This window comes from Poecilia reticulata, linkage group LG17, assembly GCF_000633615.1.
Source record: "Poecilia reticulata strain Guanapo linkage group LG17, Guppy_female_1.0+MT, whole genome shotgun sequence".
Classification (NCBI taxonomy): domain Eukaryota; kingdom Metazoa; phylum Chordata; class Actinopteri; order Cyprinodontiformes; family Poeciliidae; genus Poecilia; species Poecilia reticulata.
Genome location: NC_024347.1, coordinates 18,289,683 through 18,304,384, shown reverse-complemented (window position 1 = coordinate 18,304,384; position 14,702 = coordinate 18,289,683). Strand labels below are relative to the sequence as shown.

At 42.4% G+C, this 14,702-nt stretch overlaps 1 protein-coding gene across 8 annotated transcripts in view; it reads right to left on the bottom strand.

Annotated features, from left to right (window-relative positions):
- eif4g1a (eukaryotic translation initiation factor 4 gamma, 1a) overlaps nucleotides 1-14,600 on the bottom strand; it is a 20,308-nt gene extending 5,708 nt beyond the window's left edge. Inside the window, exons 1-21 of one of the 8 annotated variants that reach the window (XM_017310148.1) lie at nucleotides 14,163-14,600; nucleotides 12,323-12,445; nucleotides 12,149-12,235; nucleotides 11,945-11,977; nucleotides 9,372-9,392; nucleotides 8,874-9,053; nucleotides 8,202-8,298; nucleotides 6,832-6,942; nucleotides 6,413-6,555; nucleotides 6,106-6,198; nucleotides 5,317-5,392; nucleotides 4,394-5,227; nucleotides 3,502-3,587; nucleotides 3,201-3,387; nucleotides 2,785-2,918; nucleotides 2,246-2,359; nucleotides 1,764-2,147; nucleotides 1,416-1,562; nucleotides 1,078-1,314; nucleotides 418-522; nucleotides 75-326 (exon numbers count right to left, since the gene is read on the bottom strand). In XM_017310148.1, the coding sequence (XP_017165637.1) occupies nucleotides 75-326; nucleotides 418-522; nucleotides 1,078-1,314; nucleotides 1,416-1,562; nucleotides 1,764-2,147; nucleotides 2,246-2,359; nucleotides 2,785-2,918; nucleotides 3,201-3,387; nucleotides 3,502-3,587; nucleotides 4,394-5,227; nucleotides 5,317-5,392; nucleotides 6,106-6,198; nucleotides 6,413-6,555; nucleotides 6,832-6,942; nucleotides 8,202-8,298; nucleotides 8,874-9,053; nucleotides 9,372-9,392; nucleotides 11,945-11,977; nucleotides 12,149-12,235; nucleotides 12,323-12,397 (3,396 nt within the window). In that variant the 5' untranslated portion in view covers nucleotides 12,398-12,445; nucleotides 14,163-14,600. The remainder of the gene's footprint in view (nucleotides 1-74; nucleotides 327-417; nucleotides 523-1,077; nucleotides 1,315-1,415; nucleotides 1,563-1,763; nucleotides 2,148-2,245; nucleotides 2,360-2,784; nucleotides 2,919-3,200; nucleotides 3,388-3,501; nucleotides 3,588-4,393; nucleotides 5,228-5,316; nucleotides 5,393-6,105; nucleotides 6,199-6,412; nucleotides 6,556-6,831; nucleotides 6,943-8,201; nucleotides 8,299-8,873; nucleotides 9,054-9,371; nucleotides 9,393-11,944; nucleotides 11,978-12,148; nucleotides 12,236-12,322; nucleotides 12,446-14,162) is intronic. The other 7 variants (XM_017310149.1, XM_017310150.1, XM_017310151.1 and 4 more) reach the window with 7 other exon arrangements.
- Nucleotides 14,601-14,702: the final 102 nt, after the last annotated feature.

Genomic DNA, 14,702 nt, shown 5'->3' with positions numbered 1-14,702 from the left:
TTATTTACACAAAACTGCAGCATTCCGATGTGTAACACATCAGAGAGTAACGCTCGGGGTTTTAGAGGTTTTACCTTTGTGATCTTGCTAAGGCGGGTGATGTCGATGGGTCGATTCTTKGTGGAGATGGGCACCATGTTCCAGCCCTCGTCTTGAGGCTGGGCGGCCCGGCCCCTTGCTGGCGTGTGCGGACCCCGGTTGTCCTTCTTTGACTGCAGCTGCTGCTGGACTTTGATCTGTTCCCGGTGTTCCTCCATCTCTGCATCTTTATGAATTTGGTCAATTGTTTTGGGACCCTGTTCTCCTCTACGAGGAACCCAATTATTCTAAGAATCGCAAAAGGTAAAGAAATGAATAAATAATCAGCACCGACACTTATTTTTGAGCCGCTCTATTGCAACTTTGATTATCATTTACCCTTCTTAGGTCCAAAACATCTTGCAGCATGAAGCGGATTCTGGACGAGGTTTTCCTCTCTTTGATGATCTTGTCCATCTGGTTGAAATACTGATCCATACGAGGCTGAGAAAGACACAACATTTATGGCTTTTATATGTTCACGTACAGTGCCTTAGAGTATTCATACCCCTTGAGCTTTTCCCTTGACATTTGTCATCACAATTAATCATAATGCCTTTAATCGTGAGTATTGAAATATTGTTAACTAATATTGTTAAGAATTATTGTTAACTAATTTAGAAATCGATTTGTACTGTAACTGGAGTGTACAGACTCAGACAAGGCCATCTGCTCAAAGATCAAGAAACTCAGAGCACTCATTTTGTATTTAAGATAAAGGGGGAAATAAAAAACTAGCAGTTTTCCTGCTGATGGATTCTCCCATCCAAGTTATTCTGAAAGCCATAACTTGTTTGTATTTAGTTGTCTGAGGTTAAAGGGGGGTGACTACAAATGCACATCAATGTCAAGGGGTAAAGATACTTTTGAAAGTCTTCTCAGTTCCTCAAGCCATCATAAATAATCAGTGGCCCAGACACGTGGCACAAAGAAACAGTCATCACAGAAGACTATTTGACGTCACCCACTTCCTTCTGTGCATGTCGATAACCAACTAACCTTGGCCTTCTCGAAGTCCAGGTCTTTGCCAATGGTGGACAGCAGTCTGCAGAGACACTCCAGAGATTCTTCGTCGTGGTTCTTCAGTAGTTTGACCACACAGTCGTGCATGATGGCCTCCGTCAGCATTTTCAGCTTGAAGAGTTCGCCGATGAATTTTATGTTACCCAGCGAGCGCCTTCGAGCTTTGTCTCGGGCCTCTTCCAGTTCCACCCTTAAGCGCTCACGCTCCTCGTCCTGCAGAGAAATAAGCAGGAGGTTCGCTTGTGCTTTCGTGGCCACAAGATTGATTTCGTGCAAACAAATTAARAAAAAAAAAAAAAAAAAAAAAAACATACATTCTTGGAAGCTTCCATCTCTTTCTGCTTTTTCTCAAAAAACTCATCATCGTCCTGGTCCTTTTCAAACTCCTTCTGGCAGCGGTTGAGGAGAAGTTTGCGGAAGTTTACAAAGCTTCCAGGTTTATCCGGGGTGGGCACTTTCAGCTGGAGAGGGGCAACAACCAACCAGARGTTGACTCAATTTAAAATCAGCAGCAATTTGGGGGATAAGCACAGACCGAAAATAGATCATTTCTGCTCTTTCAGCTCCTCAATACCATCATGAGCAATTCAGTGGCCCAGACACGTGGCACAAAAAGTGAGTCATCATTAGAGCAGCGACGGTGTGCACAGCACACGACTCACCCCTATAAGGCAGCGGCACATGTTGGCGTAGGCTACGGAGAAGTTGGGCTCTGAGATGGCCTTCTCGAAGATGAGGTCGATGGTTCCCTTCAGCCTTTCTTCGGAGTCTATTTTCAGCTCCATCACCTGCTTCATCAGCTCCTGGAACTTCTGCGGGGTTAGCTTGTTCAGGATGCTGCGCAGACGCTTGAACACGTCCTGAGTCTTTCCCTGCTCAGCGTCGGCCTCTTCGGAGTTGCCGTCTTCGGGCTTTATGGTCGAAGGCTTCCAGGCGTTCGCAGCCTTGTTGAGCTGCACGTTCTCCGTGAGGGACCTGCTGTTGATGATGATGATCTTCTTGGGCTCTTTTCGCAAGCTCTGCTGGGAGCGATGTGACCCAGAGGGCTGAAAGCACAAAACGGARAAGTACRTTTGTTTTTTTTWAAAAATGCAACGTGAAGTTGTAATRATTCTGAACGGAGGAAGCTGTGATTTTCAATAACCTGGGGTCGTCCTGCAGATTTGCCTCCGAGACCCCCCAAATATGTAGGAGTGAAATCCGAACCCACACTCATCAGTCGACTGGGATCAACAGGTCGCAGCGGAGTCTTGTTTACCTGGAAAGTGAAGTAGGCTGTTACATACTGGTCATAAACCTGCAAAGATGAGTCACCTCTGACTATTCTGAAATCAGAAGAGGAGACGATAAAGTCCCGAAGCAGAGGGATCAACACATTCCATGCACTGTAGTTCCATGCTCACAGGATGGAACTACAGGATGTAGYATAGTTGCTTCAAAACAAAATTACACTTGTTAAAATTTCTTCTGTCCTTTCTATTGTCCGCCGATTACAGTTGAAATTACAGTTGAAATAAATAATCAAATTAATTTTGATTGTTTAACTAATTGTCAACTGGTGTACACAGACTCAAAAAAGGAAAGAACAACATATTCAGAGCAGCAATAAAGCTAAAACCTTCACAATAAAAGCCTTTTCCTGGTATAAAGCCACGACATGACTCCAGACAAGCTGCAACATACCTCGTCTAGGACCACGTCACTGATGACAGGCAGACCTTCTGGTTTGTGCATACTAGCGCTGCTAAACTGGAAGCCCAGAAGAAACTCTCTGTCATACCGCTTCTTTGCTTCTGGGTTTATTGGCTCCCCCAGTTCTGAGTAGCACACATTCGAGATGCATCAGTAAACTTGATTCACGTGCACGCTTAAAAGGTTTAAACTGGATACAAGGGTAAGTAATGTGAGTAAGAAAAGTGCTGCTTGGAAGGAAGAGAAAGAAAATCACTACAAAATCTCATCAAAATTCCATAGATCTTTTAACAATTTCTCTTTATAAAACGGTTTGAATCTTTTCGGAAACATGATCATTTTAACATTATATGAATTACTGAACCAAATAACTTTGACAAATGTTTCCTTTAGTGCTCACAACTAACCTTCTTTGTACTGGTATTTCTGCTCAGTTGGCTCAAGTGTGGATTTGAGTTTGTCCGGCTCAGTACTCTGCTTGTCCTCTTTTTCCTCCCAGGTCTCATCTACCACTTCAGCGGGAGGCTCAGCTGTCGCTGGAGGGCTGACCTGGACTACTGAGGGTTCAGGAACAGGCTTGGCATCCGGCTCCTGCTAAAACATAATTATGTTTAAGTTAGCTTGCAATAGTGATGAAGAGCCATAAAGACTGACCTGTTCTCAAAGTTGTGTTACTGTCAGTGACACAGCAGCTGAAGGGAGTCTCACCTCTTTGAAGGCATCCAGAAGGCCCCCAATGGCTTTTTTGTTGAGCTCTTTCATGCTCTTCTTCTTCTTTGGCACAGACGTAGCAGCTACAGACAGAGTACAAGTTATTGAACAAAACAGAAGGGGAAAAAAAAAACAATAACCTGTTTGGTTTATTCTGTATGCAATAACCTTTTTTCTCTCAATTTCCTCCACATTTATTGTACGTCAGCATGATCTGTTCTGATGTATAATTGAGATGAATGATTTTTTTTTATTTTATTAGAATTCATGTCTTCACTGCCAAAAGYTTCCCCTTGTCACAAACCAACTTCAGCAGCCTGAGCAGATGTCACACTCTTATCTGTAGTTTGTGTTTAAATCTGTATTTAACAGTAATAAAAACACATGGTGGTAGTAAAGGAAGACAATCATGGCAATTTAAAAATCAATAGATTTCACACCCAAGGAAATACATATCCTTGCTGGCGCCAGTAAAACGATCCCATCATCTACCTGGAAGATGGCCAAACAATCACACCGATGGGTCTGCCTTAAGCTTAAAGAGTAAGGCGCATTGTAGTAAAAACCAGCATCTATTCAATCAATCCTAGTAGTGGTTTGATGTACATAACAGTGGATCCATTTGACTGCTTTTGTTGTTGCGTTCTAGATATGATTTTATTTTTAAGACTCATTGCTCAGCTCTAGGGCTTCTCATAATTAAGGTGAAAACAACAGTGTGGTGTTCATGGGTGGCAGTAGAAAGAAGTTTTTTTTAATACTTTAACTCTCAGGACTTTTAGGGGGAAAAGGGGAAAGAGTTAACCAACTTATTTTATCAGGTGAACATGTTTTAACGTCTTTTCTTTTACTACCAACAATAAGTGAGTGAGGATCATGTCAATCTCACCTTGCATAGTAGTTTCCTCTGGGCAGCTGGCAGAGGCAAGAGGAGCATCTTCAGTTTTCTTCTGCAGCCGCTCTTCCTCCCTCGTCTCCTCCTCTTCTTCTTTCTGTGCTGGTGTCACTGATTCCTGAGATTGAGAAGGGTCGGGTTTGTCCTGGGGCGTAGTGTCAGACACCGGGACATCTTCAGAGAGTTCTTCAGTCTCCTGAGGAAGGCCGTTGGGAAGAAGAGACTCTGCTGGCCGAACCGCTACCGGTTCTGGTTCTGAGCTCTGGTCCGCATCCTCGGCCTGTGAAGCAGCAGGTTCTGGTACAGCGAGGGGCCGAGAGACGTCGCTTGACGGTTTTGCAGCAGCGTCCTCTTTCACAGTCTCCACAGGGGTGACTGCAACTTCAACGGGGGGTTCTGACTTGGCGCTAGCTGTCGGTTCCTCTTTTTCCAGTTGAGCTCCTTCTGGCTTCACCTCTTTCTCCGCAGACGGAGCAGCCTGCGGCTCCTCTATTTTTGCCGGCATCTCTTGTGCTACCGGTGATGCAGAAGGTCTGACCGGAGCATCCACTGTGTCGCCGGCTTTCGAGCTGACCGCTGTTTCTGCTTCAGCAACACTGCTGATACCTGCTGCTGCTGCTGATGGGAGGGAAGGCGGAGACTGCCGCTCCTTTGGCGACGGGGAAAGTCTCTCAGCTGCGGCCGTAGCGGCCACAGATTGAGTTGCTAATTCAACAGGCGGAGTAAGTTGTCTGTTTACTTCCTGTTTGGCCTCCACCACAGGATCCGTGTTTGACGGAGCAGCAGGAGGAGGACTTTCAGGGGAGGGAGAAGACTCCGCGGGCTCATCTGTCGAGTGTGAAAATTAGAAAATTAAAAAAATAAATAAAGCGTGCCGACAGCATTTGTTTGSTAGTCAAACTCGAATGTTTCCTCACCTCTTCTTGTCACTACAGCAACAGTCTGTCCGACTTCACCATTGGTCTGGGCAATACTTACTTCTGCTACAGATGCCTACGGTCAGAGACAAACAGGTTTTTAAAGCAATGTGTAAGATAATGCAGTTAATTTACAGTGACAATTTTTATTCTGTTTTTAAATCTATGAAATAAAAAAAAGTCTTTCAACTTGTGTGAATGTGAACACTTCAGATCTGCTAATGTAGATTAAATCACTTTCTATTGCACACTTTCAGTATCACAATGCTCAAGAGCTTAATCAAAAAATAATCCCAAAACTCATTATCTGATCAAAAGGAGCATCGTCAAGAGACACTCGATGCATTAAGCAACATAGTTTCTCAATATGTCACAATGCAGAGTGGCGATAAACTAATTAATGTTGAGAACTGACGTGACGACGGCCGGCGGGGCCGGCCTTGCGGAAGTGGAGCTGTCCTCCGACAAGCCAACTGTTTTTAAGGCAGACGTAACGGACCTCAATGTGTTACCCGAGACATTTTTTTTGAGTCCTATGCCAGGTCTATAAGGTTATTAGTGGGAAATAACAGAGAAATCAATGATAAAGAAAATATGTCTGTGATAAAAGACAGACAGYACATGTGACCAAGATCTGTTGGTCTCTTATGAAGGAGACATGCTACAATTGATTTAGGTGAATGTTATTAGTGGCGTTATCACTGCCTAATAACTAAATTCTCTGTGGGGTGTTAAGGGCTTTATAATGCTSCTGTAGTACAGAGTTGACTTTCTAAACGGATGACTGACCTGTGGGGGGGTTGCTGCTGTGGTAGATCTTCCACCCGACATGATCTCCTTTGTAATGTCACGCCCACCTTGGTTGGGGTCTCGTATTGTTATCTGGCAGGAAGAAAATCGGTAATATTACTTCCTAATATACTCTGGCAGTGGGTAACGATACAGTCTCTTTTGCACAATTGTTGCCACACAACACAACACCACTGTGATTTTCAGGTAAAGAGAGAAAGTTCCAYGCAGACAGAACAATACAATTTCTCTCCATTCACTTTTTTTCCCACAGAATGTGTGCTGGCCTTTTGTTGGGAGACGCTACCTGCTTGCGTTCCCTCTTTGGTGGGGCTTGCGGCTGTGTGGGTGCTTGCTGGGGAGGCGGAGCTTGTTGTTGTGGGTTAATCATCACCGGCGCTGGCTGGACTGACGCAGAGTACTGCGGCTGAGCAGGATAGTACGCTCCCGCTGCTCGGAGAAACAGATGCACAGTTGGTTGGCAAGGAGATTTCAAAGTGSRGCTTCTCAGTAGTTTAGCGCTCAGAAYTCTTTTAATACATTTTCTACTACTAACAAATAATACACATGCGTTACACCGCAATGGCCCTTTTTTAAGACCTGGTATTTTTTTGAAACAGTAGCGAGTCTAAAAAGAAAACATGTAGGAACGTAATTAGAGACAGGAAGTGCCACAGATTATTGCCACTGAAGCTCGCAGACCACAAGCGCGCGCACACTACTCACCGGGGTAACGCTGGGAGGTGAGAGGAGCACCGTGGAGAGAGAGACGGCCGTTCTCTCGCCCGCCCCCTCTCCCCCCACCACCCCGCCTCTCCCTCGCAGCAAGAGAGGGCTCTGAACCAACGCAGCAAGGAAAAGGGAAAGGGGAGTGAGGGGCCGGGAGGAGGAGGAGAAGAGAGGGCAGGAAGAGACAGATGCAGTATGAGTTAATGAGAGGATCCAGAGGAAGCAGGGTGTTAAGAAGGTCCCAGGAAATGACCAACAGTTTGACCCTTCCCGCTCATAGGAAACTTCCGATTTACTTTTGGAAATGATTGACAAAGTGGCTGGAGAATTTTGACACAGTGGGAAATAAAAGCTATTAGTTGAATAAGTAGAAAGAATACTTTAACAACARCTTCAAAGTTTTACTGTAGCCTGTCCAGACCACCCAGTTGTCTTCTTTTCTGCTTGCATTCCCTTCATGTATAATGACGAGGCAGAAACAGCCAAACATTATTTTCCACTAGACATTATTGACTGATCTGCAACATATTAGTYGAGTGAACCTAGTCAAAGTGACGGCAGATTTTTTTTCTTATTTTGGATGATAATTTTTATTTTTCAGGCTGGCCTTTACTGAACGGTGAATAGCCAGGAAAGGGGGAGGGAGGAGAGAGAAYGCGCGCCGCAAACGTTCCGAGACCGGGCCGTTTGAATGTTAAACATTTTAGTTTCAAACCTTTGTGTTAAAACCATAACGCAGTTAAGTACAATCTAAATCTCACATTATCCCAAGCATATTTATGCCATTATGTATAATGTTAAATATTTACATAAAATATTTTTGAAAATACATGCTGCAATACACAATTACTTAAAGGTCTGCTATATTTGGATGATAGTTTGAAAATTTAGCACCTAAGAAAAGTTGAGTTAATTGTCCACCCAAATCTGAGTATTATTCAGATTTGGTCCCTTACAGCATCAGATGCCAATTAACCATCTCAGGGTATGCAGACTCATCTGAAACATGAGCTTTAAAGTCATTTCATGGGACCTACAAGGAAGTGTCAGGTGACTGCAGATAGAGAAAACGGACCAAAGCAGAATCAAGCTAGACCACGTGCAACTAGCASTATAACACTTACAGCAATATTGTAACACAGAGAAGCACCAGAAATATATGTWAAAAAAAMYWAAAAAAMMAAAAMMAAAAAMMAMCMARSMAAAMCMWWAMMAAARSMRKKRMMAWTTYCMRRMMAAMGGKWRRAAWTWWWAWYYWWWWWWTKRRGRWWAWTTKGGGGGGGATTTAGTARMTGTCATMTCCTTCAATGGTAAAACTGAAGGCTGTGCTTGGTTGTTGTTGTTGGTGTCAGGGTAAAAATCCTTACCGTAAGCAGAGTATTCTGCAGGACTAGTCCCAGGATAGAAGCCTGTGCCGCTGGTCACAGGATACTGTTGGGTAGGAGGCATGTATGGAGTACGGTACTGCAGAAACAACATTGAGAACCGGTAAAAAGCTGCATCCTCAGAAACAAACTGAACACGGTATAACAACAACAAATGAAATTTTATAAATCTTTTTCAGACACTCAAAGACATGTTGTGTGTTAATAAATGGCAATGTTGAAACCGTTTCAGAACATTAGAACGGGTAGCAGCCGAACCAAAGAGAACCCACCAGAAGGTCCCGTGGTGAAAATATGTAAATATGATTCTCACRGCATAAASATTTGACAATCAAAACCATGCTTGCAAAACTTTAATTCAACAAAATTGTGTTCAGAATTGAGATGCCCCATTAACATTTTAACTCTTATCATATTGATTCACTATTCAAATCTATATTAGTAGTTTATTTTACAGCATGTTAAATCGTTTCCTTTAGTTTTAGATGCTAGATAATAAATATCTTAAATTTTTAACATTGTTAAAATTTGTTYTAATTATTTTTTTATTTTTAGATAGAATATCTCATTTTCATACAKCAGAGTGGGCGTACGCAAATAAAGATGATTTTAAAAACCCAGCTGATGGCTGATAATTAACTCGATTTAACCAACCTGTCCAGGTGGGATAAAATAGCCCTGAGGAGAGCCACCGAAAGGAATCTGCTGCTGTGGGATCATCATCATCTGGGAGCTGGTAGGGTACACATGCGCAGGTGCAACAGGTCGAGGGCCGCTGCTTGTCTGCACCCTAGGAGCGCTGGCGGCCATAGTGGGTCGACTCTGATAGTAAGCCTGGAGTAAAGACGTAAATTAGAAAMCATTAGAAACAACAAAGCAAAAGAATTGAGAAAAATGTCAAAAATCTGCTCCGTGTGCGTTTAATCTCCAAAACTATGCTATGCCTAGCCCATTTATTCACATATGGCGAGAACGTTTTGGTTGGTGCATTGGTCCTATTGCATATATAGGGGAAACGACGCACTCACAGCACCTGCTAATTTCTGCATCAAGCTGAGAGCTTCAATATGGAATCTACACTGCTTATTCAGTCTTGTTTCCCTGTCGGGTTATCGAAGTTAGGAGAGGAGGGGGGAAGAGAAAAGCGGTTACCTGCAATGCTCTGTATCCACCCTTCAGCCGCACAACACGTGAGCAGAAAGCAAGAGAAGGAGTGAGATTAAGGAGAAAATGAAGACTAGAGACAATGAGGAAGGTTGATACTGCAAAAACATAAAAAAAATAAAATAAAATAAAAAAAGCAAAGGCTGTGACAGGAAGCAGTGTGTCCCAAAACCTTGGTGACAGATGAACATGCAACTCTGTAGAAAGGTCCAATATCAAGGTGGACAAATATTTTTTAAGATGTTTGCAGAAACTGGTGTGAAATTACAGCATGTAATTAATGTTTCAAAATGTGTGGGTTTTTAGTTTTTTTACCCACTGTTTAATCTTTGTGGTTTCATTTGCAACAGTGTACTCAATGTCGATTCCAAACTTATCTTTCTGTTAAATATTTCCTTGACAGCAAAACAACAACACTCGAGCTCCTACTAGTAGGTGTTCTACACTGTAAATGTAGAACTGAAATTTCTTTTAAGAATATCTCAGCATCATTACAGTGTAACATATTTACCTCTCTAAGGTCRTTGAAAATCTTTTGCAGATGCTCAGAGCCAGGTTAATCCAACTGTGGAGCGSATTGTTACAGCTCATTACATCTGGCCTCCTGTTTGTCTATCACTGTGTGTGATCCATCTGCCTGTGAATGATCTATCTGCCTGCGACTCCGACTTCAGATCATGTGTGCGAGGCAAGCCGTTTAGCGGCTTCTACGCCGACTGAGTCACCAGCTCCGTTGCACCCTAAAACCCATTTGTTTGTTCTGCATTTCTCACGCAGAGCAAACCACAGGCAGCGCACAGCTCCACATTTTACCTCTGAATCATGGAGACTCGTTATTTTCTTTAAATGTTTGCTCCACCCCCTGCAGTCTGTCTGCACCCACGACATACTCCCTTTAGGACGATAGAGTTGATCTTATCCTTATGTGAAGTTGCAGGTCGATATTGCGCCGTTACGCCAAGTTAACTTTTAAAATRGACCAAAGTTCCTAACGGACTGGGGTCTGTTTTCCTGGTTTTTCTGCTCATCATCTCCCGACTTTCTCGATCACCACTTAACCTAAACAGAAGCACGCTGTGCAAAAACTAAAACCCATCACCTGTGACAGACTGTGTGCGGAGAAATATGTGGTTGAACAATGTGAAATAAACGAAGAATCGAGGTCTAGGATTTTTCCTCAGGCATTTTTAGCCCCTCCCCCCATTCTAATCATTCCAGGTATATTTGCAGCTCTAATTCTAACGAATAATCTAACAAGTATTAAACTTGGCTACCAGAGCAGCTTTAATATGTTGGAAAGACAAGCACAGAGGAGTCATGACAGAGAGAGGATGAACTGGGATAGCAAAGCAGTAACTTTACTTAATAAAAGACGAATGTTTGACATTACCAGACAGTCAGCCAGAAACTCCCTGGATCAAAAGCTTCTGTCGCAGTAGAATGAATAACCAAAAACCTGACACTGTTTAATTGCATGCACTGAAAGTAGATTATATAAATACCAAAAGGTTCACAGTATGACCTCTAAGTTGGTTTTATTTTAAGTGATTTGTAGACATTAATCTGTAAAAATGAGCAGAAAATTAATAAAATCCTCTTGCAGAGCTAATTYTTCTATTATGAAAGGATGATAAATATTTCCAAAAAAAAAAAAAAAAGTCTAAAACAATCCACCCAGATCGTACATAAGCTACAGAAATGCCAGCAGTCCCTTTGAGTGATGATCTATGCTCCATGAGCCGTGAATTTGGCTTATTTTACTATTCCTGGCAGATACTTGAAATATTAAACGCTCACAGTGAGATGACATTATGACTAATCATCCAGGCAAAGATGCACTGATCTTGTGGTTTGCTTGCAGCGTTTTAAAGAAAGATATAYTAACTAACTCCCCTTGAGAAGACACCAGGATGACAAGTCAATAGATGAAACTGGAAGGCAAAGAGGGAAATCACAATTACTGAGATCAGGTGAACCCAATTTGAGATAATGGACAAAAATATAAGCCATTATACCGTAAGGGATATTTTTCCCTCAATCTATAAGCAGTTAAAGTGGAATCCAAGACTATTTTTATCTTGCATATTTTGRAAATGTAACAAAAACTCAAACTGATGAAGACAATACAAATTCCGTGGATTCATAATTTTTAATTTATTCTTTGCGAATTCTAGCAAAGACAACATCATAAAAACTGCCTAAAAAAATAATCACTCATTTTGGCATTTAGCAAATTGAAAAAAATTTTTTGGTAATCACTTAAGCTAGTTTTAGGAGAATTTAATGGAAAGAGGAAGTTGACAAAAAAAAAAAAAGTGAGCAGTGACAGTGAGCAAAATAATTGATGGGTCTGCTTTTTAAACATTGTGTTACCCTACTGGAAAAAACTACCAACTGTGGTGTGAAGAAATGCATCTCAAGAATGAAGTGTCAGCCTAAGAAAAAAAGAAAGAAACTAAAGAAGTTTTTGGGTGTAATTTCTGAAAATGTGGTCGTGAGAACATGCATTACACTAAAGGCAAAGAAGGGATATATATGGACAAAGTGAGGAGAGTTAGTACCTGTTGGTGTAAAGTACGAGGCCCTGTAGCAAACTGGGAGGACAGCAGAAAAGAGTARAGGTCACAACAGACGTTGTAGGCACACAAACACTAAGCCAAAGCAATGCAGCAAAAGAAGCCATGTCAAAAGTCCAGGTGAAAGAGCGGGAAAGACTTCCGGCGCAGCACATCAAATCCCAAAACCCAACCAACATGAAGAAATACCTGTCTCGGCTGCTGTGCGGAGTTCATTTGTGGAGGTGGAGGGGTGGCAAAAACAAGAGAAGGTGGTTGTCCGGGGCCGTATGCAGCCTGGAGAGAGTAAAAAAAACAAAATAACTTTATTACAGAACTCCAATTTACTCAATCAATACATTCCACCCAGAAGGTAGGCCTCACCTGGGTTAATCCAGGAGACGGGGAGGGATTTGGGACAGAGGTGGGTCCCGTTATAGGTTGTGGTGGTTTGTTCATTTCACGTTCTTTTATTCGTCTGCATTAGGGTGGCTGTGTGTTGCCAGCCTTTGAGAGAGAAAAAACAACAACAAATGACAAGTATTTCAACCTCTAAATAATGTGTTTAAAAAGGTTTCCAATTAAATCACAGTTATTACAAAAATAAACTGCCTATAACTGAATAATTCAAGGCATGGGCGCAACATGTTGCCCAATTATATTTGTGGCAATGATGGGTAAGAACACCACTGTATGGACACATCTCTAGTGTGGCACCACCACTAAGCAAAGAGGGTGTGGTCTGTGGGTTTTGCCCAAGATAAAACCACCACCACCTCCCACACATGCATATTGTGTATCCAAAGCATTAARCATAAACACCAGTTAAAGTAAAAAACATTAATATAAGTACAATTTAGGTTTTGTCCATCCAAATCTTTACAATGGCAAACGGGGGAAGCTACTAATTGCTGGTTCTACTAGTTTAAAGACATATTTAGCTGACAGAGTCATATTTAGCTGACAGAGTAGCTGTCAGCTAAATATGTCTTTAGCTGGCAGCTAAAGACAAATTCTAACTTGCAGTAAGTTTAAGAAAATGGATACCTCAGGTCAAAGGGCATTTACTGTGTTAACAGTGTTGTGCTAGGTCCATGTGGGCAAATAAGCTGTACAAGTACCGTGAGTTTATGTTAAGGTCGATGAATTTTCAATTAAACACAAAAGAAAAGCTTATTAACATTTTAAAGATCGTACATAACAACAACATGAAGGAACTGCAGAGGAAAAACTGATGTTTCGAACAGGCATGACATTCTGACACAGGAACCGTCGTTAGCTGCTAGCTAATGCCATGCTTTAGGGGTTTAAGCCACAACTCTACCATATGGTTGTGAAGCCTGCAGTGATGGATAGCCGGGCGTGCGAACCCTCATTAAAGATGACGGGTGTTCAACGAAAAGATTATTATGTCTTAGCAAAGATGTGGGTTAACATGATTTTTACCGACCCGCTAGCGTGGCAGGCGCTCGTAAATCGTAGCTACCASCCTGCGTGCTAACGTTACGTGTCCCGCTACCACAGACATTTTCTGTAGTTACGCTACGTGGCTCAGTCCGCATTTAACCCCGGAGTACATGGTGTTCAATTTGGCACGTACTAATAATGGGCGACACGTTTTGTCGGAAAACGCGAGAAYGAGGAAACAAAGTGTTCCCGAGTAAAGGGGCTGACACGTTCTGGTTACTGTGGAGCTATTGTTGGTGGACGTCAGCTAGCCGTTTAGCGCTAAGAGTGATATGAGCAAATTAAACAGGCCCAAAAAGCCCCACGATCAAATGAACCCATCCAATCTATCATTCAATCACGTCCTTTGCAGATAATCATTTCACTGGTAACTTCGTATAAAACAAAGCTTTGCAACAAAKGCGCTGTCTGCACACATGATATAACAGGGTTAACACCAAAACGAGGTAAGAAGTAACTGATGAAAATAACCGGTGAAGATTAGCCACCAACTGTCATTTCAGCGAACCTCAAGATAACTTCAGTCAAACACCGCGAACAGCAACTCAAAGTATAAGCACTCAATTAATAAATGTTAAACTGAACTGACTGCAAAAGTTTTTCTCTGAAATAAAGCAGCATTCATGTGCTTGCTACCTAAGCGAATGTGCCGACAGCCGGCAGGGCCTGCTCAACCTGCATGCCTTTGACAAAACTAATACCTAGCTCGAGTGAACGTAAAGCTAGCATCAACAAGGCTAACCGGCCTAATTCTTACCAGGTACCAACAGTGTCAGGGCTGTAAATTGGGAACTTGGGGAATCWGCCTCTGGTCAGTCTTCTGTTGGTGAAAGTTTGTTTGCTTGTCCTTGCAGCAACAGACGAGTGAAGCCCTTCTTGGCTATTGACTTTAGCGAACTAGTTGGCTAACCGGCAGATGGGGTGAGTGCTACTGATGTCACTTCGGTTTAAATCCCAGGATGTTCAAAAGTGACAGTGGTTTAAAAAATATATAATAATATCGCTCTTCGGGAGTGCTATTGATAATTGCGATAACTCCCAAATAAGCCTCTGGACTGGAGGTCCATGATCAAGGCGTCGATGGTGACGGATTGCCGGTTAGATTTGTACTCTCTCGTACGCAAGGCTTAGAGAGAGGCCATAGTGCGATGTTTCTGCTGTTCGGAGCCGGTGCGCCTCCAAGTCGCATGGGTAAGTTCCGGGGAAATTACAATTTGATGCCGGTTCCTTGGTCATGTGATACTGGAGAGTAAATCATTTGAGGAAGCGTACAAGAAATATCTTCACTGTATAAAAT